The 22,913-nt window shown below is 42.2% G+C and overlaps 1 protein-coding gene across 1 annotated transcript in view; it reads left to right on the top strand.

Annotated features, from left to right (window-relative positions):
• Positions 1-21,975, top strand: part of AP1S3 (adaptor related protein complex 1 subunit sigma 3) — a 57,665-nt gene extending 35,690 nt beyond the window's left edge. Inside the window, exons 2-5 of the mRNA XM_039236836.1 lie at positions 5,986-6,164; positions 8,137-8,245; positions 16,664-16,801; positions 21,507-21,975. Coding sequence (XP_039092767.1) covers positions 5,986-6,164; positions 8,137-8,245; positions 16,664-16,801; positions 21,507-21,542 — 462 coding nt within the window. The 3' untranslated portion in view covers positions 21,543-21,975. The remainder of the gene's footprint in view (positions 1-5,985; positions 6,165-8,136; positions 8,246-16,663; positions 16,802-21,506) is intronic.
• Positions 21,976-22,913: the final 938 nt, after the last annotated feature.

Here is a 22,913-nt window from a genome sequence, read left to right as displayed (position 1 = left end):
GAGAGTGGCTGGGCTGATCTGGGCTAGGAATTTGTAGAGAGGCTGCAGAAGTTGGAAATGAGGCTAAGTAGGTAAGGACTCTAGCATTAGTGTTGTTTAAGTGAGGCATCATGGGATACAGGGCACCAGAGGGCTGTCAAGTTGATGGAATGGAGGAAAGGAGCATATTCTGTGTGTTTATATTGGCAGCTCAGATCCTGAAATACAGCCTGGGGTAACAGTGTTGGAAGTAGGAAAAGGTTCCTGGAGACCTGTCTTCTTGGAAGCCAGTTTTGGGTCTACTACATGGGTTCAGGTCAGGAGCCAGGGAGATTTGCAAACATTAAGAACTAAAGCCGCCATTGGATGCTTTCACCTTCTGTCTTCAACTAGAAGGAAGATGCTAACACTGGTTCAAAACAGCAGACTAAATAGTTCAGAAATGGCCTGCTTTGCACATCCTTCAAAGGTCAAATGGACATACTTCATAAATAAAAATAAGAAAGCGCCCAGAGTAGTTTGCATTCTGGGTTAAAGTGAGAGATTCCGGCTATCCTCCATTAGGTCAAGGATTATACTAGTGGACACTCTGAGGACCAGGAATTCTTGGGTTAACCTGACATGTTTGGATTGGATTCAAAGGATCATTTAGGACAGAATCAGACCCCTCAGGAGGGCTTCTGGGATAGGGATGGGAGATCTTGGTGAAGCAAAATGCCCACCTGAGGCCAAAGTATTTGGGCCAAATATAGAAAGCCAACCTTGCTCAACACACTTCATTGGATTGTATGGTTACTTCTGTGGTTGGTGTATTCCCAAAGAGTATTACCAGTCTGCCTTTCCATTATTCTTCTTGTCTCAGCATTCCTACAGAAGGGGAATGGTCTGCGTATTGTTTTCTGAAGTTGAAGTCAGATGAAGTTTGTATATGACATTAAACTTGAATGTAAGCTAGCTCTTTGTAAATATTGAAAAAACCCTTGCAACTGCTCTTTTCCCTTCTCTCAAACTAATGCTAATCAATGACCGCATTTGATTAACCTCTTGAAACATATTATTCAAACATGCCTTGAATGACTGAACTGATAAATTGGATAAAATTAGTTGCTGGAGGTGATGAACTCTTGTGCGTCACAGCAGTCCATACAGCTCATTTTGCTGGTTCTCTCAAGCTACACCATTAACTCTGGGGCGTGACGGACACCAGACACCATAACACAAGCTGATTCTCAGAGCAGAACCTGAGAGGGCTACATCTCTCAACACTGTCTTACGCAGTGCAATTATGGGATAAACTCGAATCAATTCGTTGCTTCTTTTGAATTTGGAATGTGTTTCTATATTTTATATGGGCTTTGTAGATGTGTGTATCATGTTCCAGATCATCCTTCTCTTTGCACTCATCGTTAGAGTAAGGAGTCGCTCTTTGTTCATTGTCCAACATCAGTGATCCATGTGTAAGAAGGAGACAGGGGCACCTGGGTGGCATCTGACTCTTTTGTATTTTTTAACTTTTTAATGTTTATTTATTTTAATTTTTTAATGTTTTTATTTTATTTTTGAGAGGGAGACAGAGCACTACTGGCGGAGGGGCAGAGAGAGAGGGAAACACAGAATCCGAAGCAGGCCCCAGGCTCCAAGCTCTCTGTACAGAGCCTGATGCAGGGCTCAACTCATGCACTGTGAGATCATGGCCTGAGCCGAAGTTGGACCTCAACCAACTAAGCCACCCAGGCGCCCCAATGTTTATTTATTTTTGAAGCAGAGAGAGACAGAGTGTGAGTGGGGGAGGTGCAGAGAGAGAGGGAGACACAGAATCGGAAGCAGCCTCCAGGCTCTGAGCTAGCTGTCAGCACAGAGCCCGACGCGAGGCTTGAACTCACAAACTGTGAGATCATGACCTGAGCCAAAGTCCGATGCTTAGCCAACTGAGCCACCCAGGTGCCCTGCATCTGACTCTTGACTTCAGCTCAGGTCATGACCTGAGTCCAGTCATAAGATCGAGTCCTGAGTTGGACTCTGTGCTGGGCATGAAGCCTGTTTGAGATTCTTTCTTTCTCTCTCCTTTTTGCCCCTCCTCTGCTCATTCTCTCTCCCTCTCTCTCTCTCTCCCTCTCTCTCTCTCTCTCTCAAAGAAAAAACAAAGACAGGGAAGCAATCTTGAGAGAATGTTGCAACGTGGAAGAACTAGAAAAGTATCCACAATTAAACTCAGACCTAGTTCCAGCCTTTCACTGGAACTTTGGACATAGATCTGAGTGGCCCCAATTAAAAGTAACATTTAGCCTGTGGAGTAATCTTGGAGGAATCACAAGAGTGATTTTGAGATCTGAAAATAGTACCAATAAAAAGACCACATGAAACCAGAGTTATTTGTTCTGGAAGGAAAAAGATTTTTCAAGGCATCTTCAAATATGTGAAGAGTTAGTTATTACTCCCAGGATAGTGAGATACTGTGTTTTAATATACTCTCTGAATAAAAATCGGGGGAAATTGGTTTAAATGGTAACAGCAGAGATTTAGGTTAGATGGGAGGAAGAAAAATTTCTGGCAGGAAATGGGAAGTGAACACTAACAAAATGTGCGGATTTCATTTCTCTAGTGAAGGTCTGACCATTTGCTAGTCATCGGACTGAATAGACTTTTCCATTGGTGGTGATCCACAGCCCATCCCCCCACCCAGCCTGGTTCTCAAGGTCCTGATGTTTTATGATTCTGCCACCATTCAACTTTGCCCTTTTAGAATGTCACTTTTAGGATGATCTCTTCTTGGAAGTAAAAACACCTTTCTCCAGTTAATTCTTAGAAAACAGTAATGATGTTCCATTATGGAGTTTATACCTGTGTTGATAGTGAAGTGGCTATTTAAGAAAGTGCTGTGTTCTCAACAGATATTTAAAACTCCAGACTGAGGGTGATTAAAAAAAAAATTAAATCCAGGTTAGTTAACATATAGTGTAATAGTGTTTTCAGGAATAGACTTTAGTGATGTATCACTTATATGCAATACCCAGTGCTCATCCCAACAAGTGCCCTCCTTAATAATGTCCATCGCCCATTTGGCCCATCCCCCCACCCAACATCCTGAGTGTGATTTTTCTTAAAGTTGGTAGATGAGGAGGGCTTTTATACTTGGTTTCCCCTCACATGTGATGTCTTGGTCCTCAAGTCCTTGTTTTAAGAGATGCTTTCTTTCTAAGACAGAATATAACCTTACTAAGACCTCAAATTCTACAGGTTGGGGGTAGGAGGAGCTCTGAGGGAAGAGCCTGGTTTCTCTTGGTTCTCAGATATCACCACCTAGTACATTTTTATGCCCTGACATTCAGAACCAAACCTCTTCCATAAAAGGGGGTGAATATTTTATTTATAAAAAAATTTTTTAAATTGTATGAATTTTGGTTTCCAGTAGATATTGTTCTTCTCTCCATGACACAGTTTACCTCTACAATGAATTTTATTTAAAACGAAACAAAGGAAAAAGTCTGATAAATCATGATTCTGAACTTTTTCTCATACAGTGCGTTGAGAAAACTTAATCTCCCATCAAATAAAGAGTGTGCCATGTGACAGTTTACAAGAAGCATACTGACCATACCTCCAAGGACCTAAGTAAATTTCTACATGTTATGATGTCTTCCACTCATTTAAAACTTTTAAAATCCATTGAAATATGGACGTTTATTTAAAATGCACATTTTGAAACTTCACTGAAAACAAGATTGGGTTGCTTCCTAACATAGCCAACACACAATCTAATTTGTTAACAACCTATTGTGGTGACAAAGACAATTGTGACATGAGATGGTTGATTCTAAAGCTCTCAGCCAGGTTACCCACAAAGTGGAGTAAAGAGCTTATATTTAAGACTTAGTTTGAGGGACACCTGGGTGGCTCAGTTAGTTGAGCGTCTGACTCTTGATTTTGGCTTAGGTCATGATCTCTTGGTTCATGGAATTGAGCCCCGTGTTGGGTTCTGTGCTGACAATGTAGAGCCTGCTTGGGATTCTCTCTTTCTCTCTCTCTGCCCCTCCGCCACTCACGCTCTCTTTCTCTCTTAATATAAATAAATAAACTTAAAAAAAGTTTGATCTTCACCAAAGGTTCAAGAACACACAGTGGGAAAAGGACACTCTCTCAATAAGTGGTGTCGGGAAAACTGTTTATCCACATGTAAAAGAATGAAATGGGACCTTATCTTAACTCCATTTAAAAAAATCAACTCAAAATGGATTAAGACTTAAATGTAAGATCTGAAACTGTAAAACTACTAGAAGAATGCATAGAGAAAGCTTCCTGACATTGGTCTGAGCAATGATATTTTCGATATTACCCCAAAAGGAAAATTAGACAAATGAGGTTATATTAAACTAAATTGCTTCTTCACCGCAAAGCAAACAATCAACAGAGTGAAGAGACAGCCGAGGACTGGAAGAACATCTTTGTAAACCATATATCTGTTAAGAGGTTAATATCCAAAAAATATAAGAAACTCAAACAGGTCAATAGCAAGAAAATAAATAACCTGATTTACAAATGCGCCAAGGGCTTGAACAGATATTTCTTCATAGAAGATACACAGATGGCCAACAGGTATAAGAAAAGATGCTCAACATCATCAATCATTGGGGAATGACAGTAGGAGATCGCCTCACACTGATTGGAATGACTGTCATCAAGAAAACAAAAGATAACAGTGTTGGTGAAGATGTGGAGAAAAGGGAGCCCAAGTACACTGTTGGTGAGAATACAAACTAGTGTAGCCATTATGCAAGAGTATGGAGGTTCCTCAAAGAACTAAAAATAAAACTACTTTATGATCCAGCAATCTCACTTGGGTGTATTTCCAAAGAAAATGAAGTCAGTATCTTGAAGGGATACCTACACTCCAAGTTCATTGCAACATTATTCACAAGAGCCGAGATATGGAAGCAACCAAAGTGTCCATTGATAGATGAATGGATAAAGAAAATGTGGTACTATGTGTGTGTTTATGTGTGTATGTGTTTGTGGGGGGTGGGTAATAATAGGATATTTTCAGTTATAAAAAAGAAATCCTGTCATTTGTGACATCATGGATGACGCTGGAAGACATCGTGCTCCATGAAATAAGCCGGGCACAGAAACACAAATACTGCCTGATCTCATTTACATGTGGAATCTAAAAAGTTAAACCCATAGAGGCATATAGAGTAGAACAGTGATCACCAGGAGTACGGAAATGGGGGAAATGAGAAGAGGTGGGTTGAAACCTACAGAGTTGCGTTGTAAGATGAGTAAGTCTGGAGATCTGCTGTTCTTGATGACGACTGTAGTTAGTAATGCTGGACTGAATATTGGAGGTTTGCGAAGGGAGTAGAATTCAGGGCTGTCATCACACACACAAAATGGTAACCGTGGGAGGAGGTGAAATGTTGATTAGCTGGACTATAGTAATCACTTCACTATAGATCGGGATATAAAATCCTGTTGTACACCTTAAATATATACAATTTTTATTACAAAAAAGAGAAAGAGAAGAGAATGTGGTTCCTTTCTCTCTTTCTTACTCTTTCTTCATGCTTGATCCTTCCCTTCTCTCCCATTTTTTCTCTATTATCCCTACGTTGCTGTAGTTATGACAGGCAAGTGGCATGTAATTTTTAGAGCAAAGTTTTAACACTTTATTTTTGGCTTGGGAAGGAAGATCTTGTTGTTTTCTCAAAAGAGTTACACGCTTCCTCCGTATCTTTCTCTCCCTGTAATAAATTTGTGACTCCTAAAAGGACTGCTGTTTACAAATCATATCTTTCCCCTCTAATATAAGCCATGTTTGTAATGTCCACATTTCTTTGTTCGCTGATGGGTTAAAATGTAATTTGTAGATGAGACATTTTCATCCTGGGAAGAATTTTTTCATTTGTTCGTAACTAGTATCCTTTGTAAACCCTGCCATTTAATTTCCAGTGTCTACGTAGAATGATATAGCTGATAAAGTTGTTTTTCTCTGTCCTTTATTTGTTCTAGATACATTTCATATTGCTTTTCAGTCGACAGGGGAAATTACGGCTGCAGAAATGGTACACGACTCTCCCTGACAAAGAGAGGAAAAAGATCACCCGGGAAATTGTACAGATTATTCTCTCTCGCAGTCAGAGGACAAGCAGTTTTGTTGACTGGAAGGAACTAAAACTTGTTTATAAAAGGTGTGAGTACCTTTATGAGAATTGTCTTTCTCATTATGGCGCTGGATTGTTTAATCCTGAACATTTTTGATTACAACACCGATTCCCTCACTTGCTGAAATGTTTGGAGTCTGGAGCCCAAATATTTATACCAAAAGACTCACAAGAAAGGACTCTTGTTTATTGAAAGGCTTCCCCTATGCCAGGATGGATTCTAGGTACTTCATCTACATGTGGATAATGTATAAGTGCATTCAATGAAGAGCTTACGGGCACCCATTGTATTTCCAGCGCTTGTACCAGCTGTGAGTGTGGTAACAATGAGACAGGGTACCAGGCTGCTCTCTCGGAGCGTCCTCATTGGTTAGGTAAACAAAGCCTTATCAGTTAGTAACTGATGCTGCAGAAAAAAATGTAGGTTAATGTGATAGAGAGATGGGCAGCTCTTATTCCTGTTATTATTACTCATATTTACAGATGAGGAAACTGAAGCCACAGAGAATGTAAGGATTTCGTCTTCAGTCACTGTAACTGGTTGGTAGAGGCTGGGTTCAAAGCCATATTCTTCTGGCTTATTTTTTTCTAAGTTTATTTATTTATTATTGAGAGAGGGAGGAAGAGAGGGAGCACATGCAAGTGGAGGAGGGCCAGAGAGAGAGGGAGAGAGAGAATCCCAAGCAGGCTCTGCACTGTCAGCTTAGAGCCCCACGTAGGGCTCAAACTCATGAATCGTGAGATCATGTGGTGAACCGAAGTGGGATGCTTAACCAATTGAGCCACCCAGGTGTCCGCATATCCTTTGGCTTTAAAGCATTTATGTTCTCTCGTGCTGGCACGTGCTTGCTCTAGTGAGACCATACTAGAAAGGGACCTTAGTTTACAGATGAGGAAACTAAAGCCTTAGGACGCAAAGCAGTTTTGCCCATAAAGGCCCAAATAGCTGATGCCTAAGCCAGGACCAGAACCCAGCTGACCTGACTCTGCACCCAACATCCTACTGCCACTCTTAGAAGGAAGATGCACATTAGGAAGCCTCTTGCAAGGGGTGTTTATAAAACCTGAAAGGAAACAACAGAGGCAACCTTGTGGACTATATTTAATGGAGTAAATTACCAGGACGTGCCTGGGCCAAGCTGCTTCTGCTCGGTCCCAGGATTAAAGCTTTTAGTACTAGCATCCAGAGGGATGTCAGTGAAGGCCCCTTGTAGTCGACATCCCAGGGGCAGTAAGGCGAAGTCCCTGGAAGCACTTGCCAACAAGAAGCTTGTCCTGACTCTCTGCCTGCTGGGTTTTTAAAACTTTAAGTTCATTTGTAATTTAAACCATCATATAAAGAAAAGGCTGTAGCAGTTTTCTCAACAGATATTTGCAGCTCCTGGGTTTATGATAGCGAGCAAGGCAGATGGAAGACTGTCTTTGCGAAGTCAATGGTCTAGTGGGGCAGAGATGGGCCCTGAAATGGGCAGTGCTCTGATGAGGAAGGCACAGGAGCGCACAGCAGGGCATCCGGTCCAGTCGGAGCGGTGGAGATTTCCCAGAGTTTCGAAATGACATCCAAGCTGAGAGCGAAGGGAGAAGTAGGCGGTTACCCACACAAATGGGATGGGGAAGAGTATCTTCAGCAGAAGAAAGACATGCAGAGGGGAGACTGGACAGACTAAAGGTGGGACACATACAGAATGACACCCCCATTTCAGTGGGCCAAGGACTCTGTCTCCCTGATAATAGCTCCTCAGGGTAAACTGGCATTGAGAGTCTTTCATATAATTAACAGAAATAACCCAATGGCCACCATCTTTTTACATATGCTATTTCCCATTTTGGGAGCATGTTGGATGTGATGAATGATGGTAGCCTTCTTTGCTTTGGATGGTTGGGAGAGAGTCCCTAGAGAAGAGGTCACTTCGCGTGTTCACTGCAGAAAACAGCGACTTCAGGTTATTTGATGTGTCGTCATATTTTACTTTTCCTTCTTTCTTTTTTTATTTCCAAGGTATGCTAGTTTATATTTTTGCTGTGCAGTCGAAAATCAAGACAATGAGCTCCTGACCCTAGAGATCGTGCATCGTTATGTGGAGTTGCTGGACAAATACTTCGGAAATGTAAGTGTTGTTCTGGTCCATTTAAAATCAGTCCGTATTTCAGTTTTTCTGTCAGCGCTGTCTTTCCTTGCGTTTCTTCTCAAGTCTAAAGGATGAACTGCACTGGGACAGGGATCAGAATGTGAGGTGTTCCCCCACTTCCCGTGATCTTTGTAAACAAAAGACCCAAAGCTTCCAAGAGGCAGGCCGCGTCTCTGTCTTCAGACCCCAACTGCACTGGACACCTTGTTCAATGAGCTGGAATTTTATTGTGAAGGATTCCTTGATCTCTTCCTCTTCATTCCTCGTTGATGGTCATCTCTCTTCTATTTTGACTTTTTCATCCCCTCTCTAACTTCTTTTATGAAGTTCCAAGTGTTCTTTTATATTATTTATACGTTGAAAAAATGCCAAAAAAAACAACAAGAAAACCAAAATCCTTTTCCTTCCAATTGCTACTTAATCTCCATTCATTTATTGCCAGGTAGTATTCCATACGAGGGGGGCGGCATCCTCAGAACCCGTGCTCCCTGGGGTGGCTCAGAGCTGGAAGCCCACCTCTCCTGCTCTAAGGAGATCACAGAGGTACCAACAACCCCTTCCTAATGGTCAACGCCAGTGATGCTTCTTAAACCTTCACCTGCTCACCTCCATGTGGTGCTGGATCCTGGCTCGTCACCGCACCTCTTTATTCTGCCACAAACCCGAGTTCTGATTCTCATCCTGTTTCTGAAGGCCCCTCCTTGGTTTCTGCCCCAAGCTCCTTTCCACGCCCTGCCCTTTCTACTCTACTTGCGTGTCTGCCCGGCTGTCCCTTCCAGAATCCATGACCACATGACTCTTGCGCTCTGCCAAGGACAGTCTTCACTGCGCTTCTCACAGCCGTCTCCGTGTTCTGTTTTTGTCTTACAACCATCTCAGTCTTAACATGGCGAGAACTCTAATCACCTTCTGCAAACCCGTTCTGTCCTGTGATTGAGTCTGTTATGTCCCGGGATCCTCCAATGTTTCTTTATTCTTTCTCCACCCTTTGCTAAAGGCTGCCTTTTTCTGTTCAAATTGGACTAGAGTCCATCTCTTTCCTTGCACTCCCACCTAGTATCGGTTTCCTTGGGACTGCAGTTTTACTTTTCTTTGGGACCCTGTCCCTGGCCCTTTTTGCCTCTGGGCTCATCTCTGCCTTCCTTTCTTGGCTTGTTAGTCACCATTTTCCTTGCAATGCACAAACCCAGGGTGACAGATGTCCTCAGTCACTTTCCGTCATCTATAACAAATAAAAGCCAAACATCGTTGCCTGGCATGGCACGTGAGCTTGCTCAACATCTGTCCCAGGCCGCTTCTCCGACCTCCTCGCTTTTCTCTCTTTTTAGCCCTGAGGTGCTCAGTGCTGCAGCAACATGGAACAGCCTGGTATTATCCGTAACTTGTGCAGGGTTGATATGACCCCCAAATAGCACGTCTCTTGAGAGATCATGACCTAGGGCTTGAATCGTTTGATTTTTCAACACCTGTAAAGCATTTCTGGGCCAGATGTTAGCAAATGTTCCAGAAACATGTCATGCAGTCCACAGTCTCAGGAAATAAGTCATTGGATTTGGAGCATGTTTTTTCCCAATAATGCTCTCTTCCCGTTCCCCTGCTCTCACCGGTTTCTATTAAGTGTTGTTCGGAGAGTTCGCTTCCATAAGACATTCTGTGCTCTGTTCAATGGAAAGAGTAGCATTTGCAGTATTGGTTGGGGTTGTATCAGATTTCTTGCAACGATTTTCACAAGAGTGAGTACTTGAAAGGTTTTTGAAAGAATTTTCTCTCCCTCCCTCCCTTTATCCTTTTTATTCCCCTTTATTTCCCTTCATAAATGATGTTAAAAGATGACCTTCAGTGTTGCTTCAGAGATACAGGTTGTTGGTCAGTATACAGAATAAGACAGACCATTTTTCTTTCTCTTTCTCTTAGGTTTTCTCTAGGTTTGTTTTCTTTTTTTTTTTTTTAAAGAGAGATTTGCAGATATATATTAGCATGTCTTCGAACTTGAGATCGTTTAATTTTATGCTTTCCATTATTCAAATGAAGCCTGACATTTTGAAATCCACTGCAGACCTGGCCTTTTGTAAAGGCCTGCAGGAGTTTTTCGGAGGCCCAGGCTTCCCTAGGACCTTCTGCCCCTAATTTCTGCACTCTGGTTTGAACTATTATGTTTTCCTAGATTTACCCAACTGTGATAACGTGAATTGGGGTTGAATTTCCATCTCAATCTTATCTGACCCAATTTCAGATATTTCAGGACACACTGCTTTCTTAAGAGAATCTAAATTACCTTCGCCAATGCTAAGCTCAGTTGAGATATAAGGAGAATCAGAACGAATTCCTATTTCTTTGACATTAATTTTTCATCCTATTTTGGCTTACCTTTAGAAGCTCTGTCTTTGCCATGGACCAAAATTTAATTCGCTAAAAAATTCAATGAATCTTTTATTAAGCTAAGAACAGCTAAGAGCAATTCAAGGCTATGTGCCCGGTAGGCATTCAGTTCTTATTAATTAACTGCGATGAGCAAAGGCTACCAGTACTGATTCTCATTGACATCGTCTAAAGAATAACATTTCTCTCTGGCTTTCTTTCTTGCGTTCATTCTGAAAGTTTCCTTGAATTCTGCGCTTAATATTATCCAAGAGAAACTTTGTACCGAGCTTCTCTTATATCATTGGAAAATATTACCTTCCTGTGGCAGATAAATCAAAATCTCTGGCTACTAATTTATGTATTTTTTTGAGCATTTTTCAACTCCAGGGAGATTTACATGGATTAGCGAGTTAATCTTTCAATCTTCAGTAAACAGCATTAACGCCAACTTACAGAGGCTAAGAGGAGGTGCCCCTGAGTCTATTTGAGGATTTAGCCATTTTCCCATTACAGACTACGGAGTGAGTTTTTGCTGATGTGCTCAGAGGGTATGGGGGTTGCCATCCCAAAGAGGCTTGGTCTTGGTTTAGGAAGTTTTCTGGTAGGAGGAGGAAGGCTCTGAGTTCTGCTAGGTCCTGAGTGAGTGGTGTCTAGTCGTTCACTAACCAGACCTGTGATTTGGCTCGTGATAGATCTCTAATCTTACAGATAAGAAAAATAACACCCCAAAAGGTTAATAGAAATATTTGCTTTGCTAATCTCATGGGGCAGTTGTGAAGATCAAAGAGACAGTATAATCAGCAATACTTTATGAACTGTCAATTGCTATGTCATTGTACCTTAAACTGTGATTATTATTTTAGTATGGTTTTATACGTTTACTGTGTATAATTTGAACTTTTTGTATTTACTTTAGAACAGAATTCAGTAACAGAAGGCTCTTCCTAGACTCTATCCAAAAGTACTTAGTTAATGCTGAGGGGCGCCTGGGTGGCTTAGTTGGTTAAGTGTCCGACTTTCACTTAGGTCATGATCTCACGGTTCGTGGGTTCGAGCCCCACGTCGGGCTCTGTGCTGACTGCCAGCTCAGAGCCTGGAGCCTGTTTCAGTCTGTGACTCCCTCTTTCTCTGACTCTCCCCTACTCACGCTGTCTCTCTCTCTGTCTCCTAGAAATAAGTAAACATTTAAAAAAAAAAAAAAAAAGTACTTAGTTAATGGAATGTCAGAAATAATCTTACTAAGGCATGTATTCTGCTCTAAGAGAAGACCCTCAAGCCAAATTAAAGCACAGGCTAAGAGATCAAGGGTAAAATTAAATTATCAATGGTTCTGCCTTTTAGAAGCTTTCTTCCAGAATATAGATACACAAGAAAATGAGAAAAAAAGTTAAGATGCACACGTGTTTATAAACATGGAAACCATCTGTTTTTGCATTATTAGATGAAATGTGGTAATTTAAGCACCACAGGCACATTCCTGATATAATGGGACAGTACCCATAAGGTGGCATCACCAGGATTTGGGTAACTGGGCAGTTAGCTGAAGAAACCTGCATTTGGCCTAGGATGCTCTGGGAGATGTTTCCTGTTCCTTCTCTAGGATACAGTTACCCCTGGGGGTTAGGCCCAAAGCATAACTCTAGAAGCAGCCTTTTGGAGCTGCTCTATATGAAATAGTTGCTCATACATGACATTCTCTATAATTCCAACAGAACTTGTGCGTCTGTTTCCTTATAGTCTAGAGATAGTCACTGTACATTCAAGTTGCCTCTGTGTGTGTGTGTGTGTGTGTGCACGCGTGTGCACGCGTGTGCACGCATGTGTGTGTTTTGTATTGGACTTCGTGTGCTGTGTTACTTTATTCCCATCCCTTGAAACTAGATGTGGTAAATTAATTGCCCCATGGCTATCTGAGAGTGGGGTTTGAGATGTTCCTAGAGAACTTGCATTAGTATCTGTCAGGTTCACCTTGCAGGATCCCAATTGCTGGTTTCTCCTAACGAGGCTGCTGTCTGTCTCAGATTCCTGTCTACGCCAGCCTTGAGCTCTGAGGTTCCTCAGCTCTTGCTACTATTACTCCTGACTTCCTGCCTCTACTGACCTCTGGTAACTGCTTGCTCCTTGGACCTTCTTTAATGTGCATGGATGTCTGATCTACTGTGCTTTCTTTTTGTTTATCTATATTGTTTAAAATTGCAAAAGAATGCATTGTTTTTACGTCTCCTTCTAGACATATACAGGTTTATTTTTAAATGGGATTGCATGATGCATGTTAATTCTGCAACTTGCTTTCTTTCCTTTTCCCCCTCCAAATGTACCTTGGAGCTCTTTCCCCATCTGTCCATGGAAATCTCTCTCATTCTTTCCAACTTCCACATGGAATTTCCACATCATCACAACAGACAGGGAGACAGACAGACTGTTGAGGGAAGGAGGAGGCAGCTGTAGGTATATACACCCATATGTCGTGTTGTTACCCACTTACTGTTGTTTTCTAGTGAATGGGGAGACCATGACCTTTGCAGATAGTTAGAGGAGTGTTTCTGAGCTGGCCATTTATGGCCGGGATGTTTACCTAACCCTTTACCTCGTGAAGTCTGCAAGTTCACTGACCTAAATTCCTAAACATATGGAGCACTTTGCTAAGATGCTGACATCCATTTCATGTAACAGCCCTCAGTGGATCAGAGAACCGTTGATCTGGAAATCCATTAATTCTCAACCTCATAGAAACAAGGCCTAAATAGTGATGGATTTGTCCTATGGACATGCACTGCATCCTATGAGGTCCTGGATACCAGGGAGGTTAAAGATGACTAAGGTCTGTGCCTGAGCTCACAGTGCTGGGGGAGAGATCGATAAGCCAGCATATAGTAGTGCCCGCAAGATGGAAGAGAGAACACAGAGCAAGTGGTGTGAAATCTGAACGAGGGAAGAGAGGCTTTGGTGGAATCACTGTACTGCTGACTGTTGAATTTGGCCTTGGAAAACGAGCTTCATTTTGCCAGCAGAATAAAGAAAAGGACATTTGGGGGACATCCCTGGAATTGCTGGGATGTGCAAAGGGTAAAGGCATAAAAGAACACACTAGTGGAGTGTGGTCGTCACATGAGGGTGATGCTGACCCAGAAAGCTGGAGAGAGGGGCCCAGGCTGGGTGGCGAAGAGTCTGGTATGCCATGTAGAGGAATTAAAACGTTGTTCTGAACACAAGACCTTACACAGGAGAGGAATGAGCTCAGCACTTTAGCAGAGTGTTAGTCATTGTTGGCCATGAGTGGGGACAGACGCCACCTAGAAGGTCATTGCAGTGGCCTCGGCGAGAGAGGTTGCAGGCCTGAGCGACAGCGGTGAAAGGGTAGCAGACCGAAGATGGGAAGGATTGTCGTTCATGTATATGAAGGAATCAGTAGGAACTAGTGACCAAACTGAGCGGAATGAGACTGGAGGCAGGGGGAGAGAATGACGGGGAGGGAGAAATCAGTGGAATTCGGCAGCATGAATTCAATTGAGCCACAGATCGAAGTTTTAGCTACTAAGAAAATGGTCTGCGGGGGAAAGACTATGCTTAGCCCCAGTGTGGCATATGGGGGCTCGGACTGAGGAATATCCAGACAGACATGTCTCCTGAGCAGGTGAGGATATCGGACTCACTCCAGAAGGAGATTGGGGCTACACATCCAGGTTGGTTAAGACACCTGCATGCTAGACACAGCCGTAGAGAGTCCGTTGGACGGTCTAGAATGTTTGTGCTGCAAAGAGAAGAGGTGCTCACAAGAAACACCAATGCTGAAGAAGAAGGTGGATCGCTAGAATGTAAGCGGCACGCAGCAGTGGGGTTGGTTTTGCCAGTGGATGTCCTAAGGCCCCCGGAAATACTTCGTAACTGAATGCAAAGTAGGGGGAGATAAATCATCCAGCGAGCCTGAAAAGGAACCACCAGAGGTGTTGGACAAGAACAGGCATTGAATGGTACAGCCAAAGTCAGGGAGCGAGGGAGAGAAGATGTTTCAAGAGAGAGATGGTGGAGTGTGTCCAGTGCTGGTGCGAGGTAAAGGAGACGGAGGGCGAGAAACTTACAGTTAGCAGAAACCTTCCAGAAGGTGGGAACCAGGAACAGGAAGTATTGGGAAGGTGAGGAAAAGGCGAGAAGGAAAACCCCAGAAGAGTGGCTGCATGACCATCTGGTCAGGGAATTGGAAACCAGCCCCGTTCAGATATGAGGGGCGGCTGCTCTTACCTCTAGCTTCACTTGAACCAGAAAATCAATCAGGCTCTGCTTTGGTCTGTGACAGTGTTTCTCCCACTGCAGTCCCTAGACCCTCATCATCAGCATTGCCTGGGAACCCTTTAGAAGTGCAGACTCTCAGGCCTTACCTAGACCCACCGAATCCGAAAGTCAAGGGCAAGGGCACACCCAGCAGTGTGTCCCTTCAGACACCTTCCTTTTGAGTGATTCAGATGCGCTCTGAAGTTTGAGAGCCACTGGCTTGTGGCACAATTTTGAGAAAAATTAGCACAGGTTAGCTACTTTGCCTCTGAAGAGTGAGCTTCTGACAGTCCTAGAGCTAGGAGCCAAGACTTACAGACCAGAGGGCAGGAGGAAGGAGGCACGGCCTTCATGCCTGATGTCACTGGGGACTTGGCTTCCATTAGTGCAGGTAGAAATAGGAGCTGTGCTGCCCGATTCCTCTCCCAAGTCTCAAATGTCTTGTGACGTCAAAGAATATTATTTAAGGACATGGTCTGCCTAATAGAATGTGGTTTTACTTTTGCTAAAGGCCCTGGGATTCCCTACTTCTATTTTTCTTTCTTTTTTTTTTATTTTTCTCTTTTAAGTTATTACAAAAAATTTTCTAACATATGACGTAGCAAACAAAATGGCTCAGTGAACACCCATATATCCATCACCTGAATACAATCATTGGTTAAAGCTTGCCATGTTTGTTTAATTCGGAGAGGGGGTTTGAAGCATTTTGGAATAAATTATAGGCTTCATGATATTTCATTCATGAAATACTTCAGTAATAGATACATTATGTCTAGCATAGGTCATTTTCTCACATAAACAACAATTTAAAAAATTAAAATTAACAATAAGGCCCTGATATCTAGTTCATGTTCATATTTCTTCAGTTGTAGCAGAAATGTCTTCATAGTTTGTTTGAACCAGGATCCAATCAAGGACCATGCCATGAATTCTGTTGTTACCTTTCAGCTCTCTTTTTTTGGAGAATGGTCCTCATTCCTTTTTATTTTTTTCCCAATGGTATTAACTCACAGAGAGACTGGGCCAGTTTTCCTATAGAATGTTCCCCTTGGGGTCACTGTGCTGCCCTTTGACTTGTCATACTCTCCCTTATATTTCCTATAAACTAGTACTTAGGTCTAAAGGGTAGACTAGATTGGGGGCAAACATTTAATCAATCCTTCATGGGTGGTGCCATGTGCTTCATTTTGCCTTGTGTCAGGAGCTCCACAATGTCTTGCTGTCCTGCTATTAATGAAGCCAAGTTGGATTTGAGGTGCTGACCACCCCTCTCCATGTTAAATGCCCATTTTCCCTCTTCCCACCAGGACCTTATGGGTTTCCGGTTTCTCATCCATTGATGGTCCTTGGCTGACTCAGTTATCAGAGGCTGTAAAAAGATTTTCTACTTTTGCCTTTTTATGTGTATTTACTAGCTCGCATTCTTTCTTTGAGTTTCATTAGTCATAAGTGAAGTTGGCCATCTTTTCAAATGTTCGCATCCATTTTTTTTGTTTTTTTTTTGTTTTTTTTTTTAATAGTTTATTGTCAAGTTGGTTTCCATATAACATCCAGTGCTCATCCCCACAAGTGCCCTCCTCCATGCCCATCACTCCCCTTCCCCTCCCCCCCCCACCCTACTTCTATTTTTCTATCCTTGTAATATCATCTGATCCTTTTACCTTCGGTACGCCTCCTGGGTGTGACTGTTGAAAAAACTTGGGGCTGACTCACGTTTCCCCTGCTGCTCCTGCAAGTTCATCAACACATCCGTTTTTGTCCCACCAGGTCTGTGAGCTGGATATTATCTTTAATTTCGAAAAGGCTTATTTTATCCTCGACGAGTTTATAATGGGCGGCGAAATTCAGGAAACGTCCAAAAAATCTGCTGTCAAAGCCATTGAAGATTCTGATATGTTACAAGAGGTCAGTACATGGGGAAAGACAATGAAGGTGATGGCGATGATTGTATCTTGGCCGACGCTTCTCGAGTGCTTTACGCTGTGCCGGGTGCAGTTTCTAAGCAACTGACCTGTATTCCCTCATTTCACTATCACGGTAACTCTAAGAGGCGGGTAGCCTTTTTACCCCCGTTTTGAAGGTGAGTAAACAGAGATACAGAGAGGTTAAACAACCTGCTCGATGTCACATAGCCGGAAAGTGTGGAATAGAGATTTGTACCCAGGGACTTGGGCTCCAGAGTCTTGCCTCTGCATGTTTGGCCAAGCTCCTTAGTGAGGGCACCTCAGAATCAAATACTGGGTGCTATTTGTTTTCAAGCATTTTATGAGAGATATAAAAAGACTTTAATTAGAATATCTGTGCTACCCTGGGAAACGAGAATTGAGTGCCTCATCATTCCATTTGCCAGGGTTATTAGAACTTTATTACTGAAGGTGGCATTTATCATTTTAATTAAAATTTCTTATACCTCCTGGCGAGGCTGCGTGTGTGCTCCTATTTGCATAAATAAATTGGGAATCCTGTGGCTTGCTTGCCAAGGTGCAAATGGGCCCTGAAGCATCCACATGGTCGTGCTCCTGGCTCTGTGATATTTATATAAAATACAGTGGGTCTTTTATTTTATTTATTTTTTATTTGAGAGAGCAAGAGAGCGTGCACACATGAGTGGGCATGAGTGGAGGAGAGGGGCAGGGGGGTAACAGAGAGAGAGAGTGGAGGAGAGGGGCACAGGGAGAGAGAAAGAATCTTCAGCACAGAGCCCGAAGCAGGGCCCGATCCCACGGACTCTGGGATTGTGACCTGAGCCAAGACCAAGAGTCAGATGCTTAACTGAATGAGCCACTCGGGCACCCCCCCATGGAGCCTATAGATGCAGATTTGCATCATACCTAATAAGGGAACTTACATCAGCCCTTCACTGCTCCCAAGGACAAGTCACCCGATTGGCCTTTGGACTCCCTCATGAGGTGATCGCACCAACCCCAGCACAGGCCACTTCTAGGTACTTCATCCTATAGCATCACTGGGCTGTCCCACCTGCCCGTCTTATAACAGCAGGTCATGAGATTCCAGAGGATTATAAACTCTCATAAAAATTGGCATTAAAGCCATTCTTCCTGCTGGTTAAGAAGAGGCTGAGTTAATTAAACAGCATCAGGCCTGGTTTCCCAGCAACTTTTTTGGCACATTGCTGAGCTGGTGACTTGCTCCTGCCCATCCAGGGGACCGGGGCTCAGCTGAACAGACTGAGGAAGACGTCTGTTGGAGTAAGTGCCCATTGAGTGTCCGCGTGTCCCTTTTAGGAGACTGGTGCATTTCTCCCCAGAGGTGTTCTCACCGCAAGAAATGCATTTAAAGTTTTTGACGTTTGCCTGGCTCTCTCCAAATGCCACAGGAAGGGAATTTTACAAGGTACTTGAGAAATCAGTGGTTTGGAAATTCCACAGAACAACCTTTCTTAAAATATGCCAATGGTTATTTATAACCCTATCCTCAGGGCCCTCACTGTGGAGTCTACTTACGGGAGAAAGAGACTTTGTAGCGAGGTCTTTGGCACTTACAGTAATTAAAGCTTTTTGAGCTGGGGCCAAGACACAATCTGGGTTATTTTGAATTCTTCTCTGTAAGAAATATCGAGTTTTAAAGAGCTGGGAGTACATCTGGTGCTGCTAGTTCCACAGAAATCTGGGAAGCAGGTATTTCGAGAAAAAGCCCTTTAAGAATTTACCACTAACTGGTAGTTCACGTCTCTGCTGATGGAGCGGAAGGTCTTGATGGGCAGGCCTCAGGGGCCCCTCCATTTAGCCTCTGTGTCCCTGTAGTGAATAGGCAATGTCACGACTGCCCTCTAAATCTCTCTGGGTGAAATAACAGTACCTGCCAAATAGAGACAACGTTATCAGTGTTCTCTTGGGCTCTGTCTACTTCAGCTAAGGCAATGAACATTTTGAGAGCTGTTTGAAAAACTGACTTTGTGTATCTGGTCAAAAAAGTTTAGAATGACTAGGCTCAAGCAATACAATTACATAAAGAAAAAAAAAAACAACAACCACTGCTTCCTTTTTTTCCTTGGACCTAAGCTCGTATTTTAGCTATTAAAGGTTAAGGGAAGCCTTTGTAACATTGCTTTTGCTTTTAGCCCCTGGAACTTTCCCTGACCCCTAACTAATAAAGGTTTCTCAGAATAAAAAGGCTATCCTTGCGTATTTAGTAAGAAGATACAGAGTCTTAAATTTCCAAATGCTCAAAGATTATTCTGAGCATACTGGGGCTTGGTGTTAGTAATGTGGATTAAGAAAAGAACAGTTTAATTGGTTGGGGGTGACTTTAGGAGGTATCTTATTTTGCGGGTGACAACCTATGGACAGTGATAAGAAAGGGAAAGAAACTCAAAGAGGAAGATGGTTAACTTATTACCTGCAGGGCTGCAGTTCCTGGCATCGCCAGTGGGGGCGACGGACAGAAGAGAAGCCAGGGCCAAAATGGTATCCCATCGGCTCAAGCAATAGAATACCTTGCCTGTGTATGTGTATGTGTGGATGCGTGAGAAATGGCTGGGTGCATCCCAACATTGTCACCCTGAAAAGCACAACCCATGTTGGGGTACCTTGGTGGCTCAGTCGGTTAAGTGTCCTACTTTTGATTTTGACTCAGGTCATGATCCCAGGATCCTTGGACTCCACACTGAGCATGAAGCTTGCTTGGGATTCTTTCCCACCCTCTCTGCCCTCCCCTGCTCACTCTCTTTCTTAAAAAAAAAAAAAAGTACACCCATGTTAACAACTAAGTAAAGCCACAAATCAGTAAAAAGTTATAGCATATACGGTGCTGAATCCACAAGAAACCCAGAAGTGCAAGATGCATAACAGAGGGGGTCCTGAGGTACAGATCCTGAGCCTCTTGTGAAAGGCCAGGGCAGAGCTCTTTAAGGTTGTGCCAGCCTTGAAAATCGATTCCAACCTTTAAAGTGGTAAGCTCAAAAAAATGCCAAGCTCGTATGCTATTGGTTCGTGTAATTTGAGTAACAGCACAGCCCAGGAAGAGCAGCCAGTGTAGTGTTTAGCAGACTGAATTAGCCAGTGGTGTAAAGCAGTGCCAATAACTAGGAGCCTATGAGCCATGAAGCCAATAAAGTGACAATTCCAGAGCCGTTTGCTGGCCCACGCCCTTTCCAAGGGTGCGGGCTCCTGTGGTGAAATTTACAAAGGCAAGATATCTGAACTGAAAAGCGTATGTAGCCATACAATGAATATACTATAGAAGTGTGTCAGGTACTTAATGAATGAAAACCATATACTGTTGTTCTGGATTTTGTGATACTTGTCATCTTTTAAAAACATAATCTGTTTTTTTCTTTCCTCATTCTAAATAACCTTCATATTCCAAGTTTATATTTGTAACTTTGGATTCCTTTTCAAATGGTATAAACTCTAGGTGCTAGAAAACAGGCCTGGGCCCTTAGCCAATGTGATACCCCTGCTAAGTTTAAAGACCCCATCAGCATCTGCAGTAGGAGGTACAGGGCAGATGGCTTATGGTGTGGGCTTCTCTTGGCCAGTGTGCTCATCTAGGAGGCGTAAGAGCTTTATAAGAAAGTGTGGATGACAGCACAAGCATTTCAGCATAGGAGCCCTGGAATTCTAAACAGAGCTGGTGAAAACCAGTTAGAACACCTGATTTCTAACTTTAGTCCCTCTGAGTGATGTTGCTTAGGCATGGCCGGGCTCTGTTTGCCCCATGCTCATCACCCGTCTTCCCTGGCAGGTGCGAGTGAATTATATACCCTGAAGTTCAAGCTTAAGGACAGTTTGAGCATTGCTGATTGAGCGGACTTCAGTTTACACAGAAGAGGCAGGGGCGTTACCCAAGGCTGCTCCCCTTGAACTTTTGTATCGACTCAACACAGGAGCCACTGTGTTACACAAATATATGTTTCCAATAGAAGAGAATGCAACAGAAAACCCATTTATCTTGCATGGTAAAGGGCTTGCACGTCACCGTAGATTTCAACTCTACCTATAATTGTAAATCTGCCCAACTGTTTTTTTTAAGGGTACTGGAAAAAAATTACAGCCTTCTGGCATGTTAACAAACTTGCTAGCTAATAAGGAGAATGAAGAAAGGTTGTGTACTTTGGAGGAAAGCTTTTTCAAAATACATGGAAGAAATTCTTAAGAATCCTAGTCTGTTCATGCTTTATATCTTGCCAGGAAGTGTAAAAAGATGTTTTGCACAGTATCTGTAGCAATTCTTATGTTACACAAATACAGTTGAGATTTCTCTAATACATGTGCCTGGAGGTGGGGCTCATGATCATTTTTGAAGGCACATTTATCTGAAGTGAACAGTGGTATATTGGCAGCTGCTGTTTTAGAATTTTTCTTATCAGACATTCCTTTTATGACCAAGCTGAGCTTTTTCTGTTGAAAGTTCTTAAGTTCCAGCCACATGGATGTGTATGCAAATTATCCCCAAACCTTGAACCACTGTTCTTGATCAGAATGCAAAGATTTGTGCCCACGTACTTCTAGATAACTAGAAGTTTAGATAACTTCTGTTCAATAACAGCAAAAAATGAGTAAGGAAGGAAAAGGATGAAAAAGGTTTCACCTTCTGCTAAAGGCTATGGCTGAAGGGGACATGGTTCTCATTTATTGTTCTCTTTCAGACGATGGAAGAATATATGAACAAGCCTACATTTTAACTGTGCCTCTCTCTACTTGAAGACTCCCAAGTGCTCCACACCATGAGCCCGTAAATTAGCAGTGCCTGCCATCCAGTTCTTCGACCGAGCCTTTGGCATCATGCCAAAAATAACCTAAAAGGGATCCTTTGTTAACTAGCATTAAGTTGTTTCACATAACGTATTTATCATTATTACATATCTGTATTATGCTGTACATAACTACTTATTGTAGCTCTGGATGTAGACTGGATATCTGTCTGCAGTGCTCTAACTCCATGTGATATTTTTAAGCTAATTTAAATAACGGTGTTGCAATATGTGTTTCGTTGCATTCCATCCTCTACTAACAGCTGAATAAACAACCCAGCATTTTGATTGTAAAATATATGCTGTATGAATAATTCTTTTCTAAATGTTTAGCTTTTAAAATTGTATGATAGTTCAAAATTATATTCATAGCCCAGAGTTCATACATTGCGCTAGATATTTTTGATACATTTAGTAAAATATAAATTTCAATCCAGATACAACGTATCTGATTTTAATGTCCTGCATTGATTTATTTGTTCAGGGTTGGAATTAAGGAAAATAACCAAAGATAGTCAGGGACTTAAGTAGTTTTGATATCATGGAAGCTGCTATCTAGTCAAGGTTTTAATTTTACCATTTAATTGAATATAAAGGGCATTCCATAATGTTGTGTTTTCCTATAAATTCTCTATATTTATTAAGGATCTGAGACTTCGGGAGATAACGGTGTCTATGACTTCCCTTATTATAAAAATAGTATAATAAAGATTAATAACAAAAGCAGTAATTATTATTACTACTACTATTTTAATAAGTTTTAAGGTTCCAAGCACTTAGTTGCTTGAGAGATTTTGCTTCAAATATGTTTTTTAATGTATATCAGGTATATTTGAGACTGATTGTTTATTAGACTTACTTAGAGAACTGAAAATTATTAGAGCCCATATAGTAGATGCCCTTCCTTCTTTTTTATTTCCTCATGCCCCAAATTAAATATTTGCTGCTGATCACTATTATCCTGAGTATGTTGCGTTCCTGACTTGCTGGAATGGAAGTTGTCTATAACCAGGTAGTAAATGTGATCAGGCATAATAGGGAACTGGCTCTTAATACTCTATCTTGATGTCCCATCTTTGACATCCTACTTGTGTATTTCAATGTTCATTTTGAGGTCTGGGATCATTCCTGTTGGAGTGGTTAGGGACCCACATGCTTTTCTTAAGAGAGGAGTGTGGTTGCTGTTGTATTCTTTCTCTAGAAGATCCTCTGTGGTGGACCTTTAGAGAAAATGAAGGGAAAATGTCCTCTCTGATTCATCTTGCCATATATATTTAGGGAAAAATAAGACAGACCACAAGA

Source organism: Hyaena hyaena, unplaced genomic scaffold, assembly GCF_003009895.1.
Source record: "Hyaena hyaena isolate Hyena2069 unplaced genomic scaffold, ASM300989v1 scaffold_117, whole genome shotgun sequence".
Taxonomy (NCBI): Eukaryota; Metazoa; Chordata; class Mammalia; order Carnivora; family Hyaenidae; genus Hyaena; species Hyaena hyaena.
Note: the sequence above shows the minus strand (reverse complement) of the source record. Positions and strands in the feature narration are given on the sequence as shown.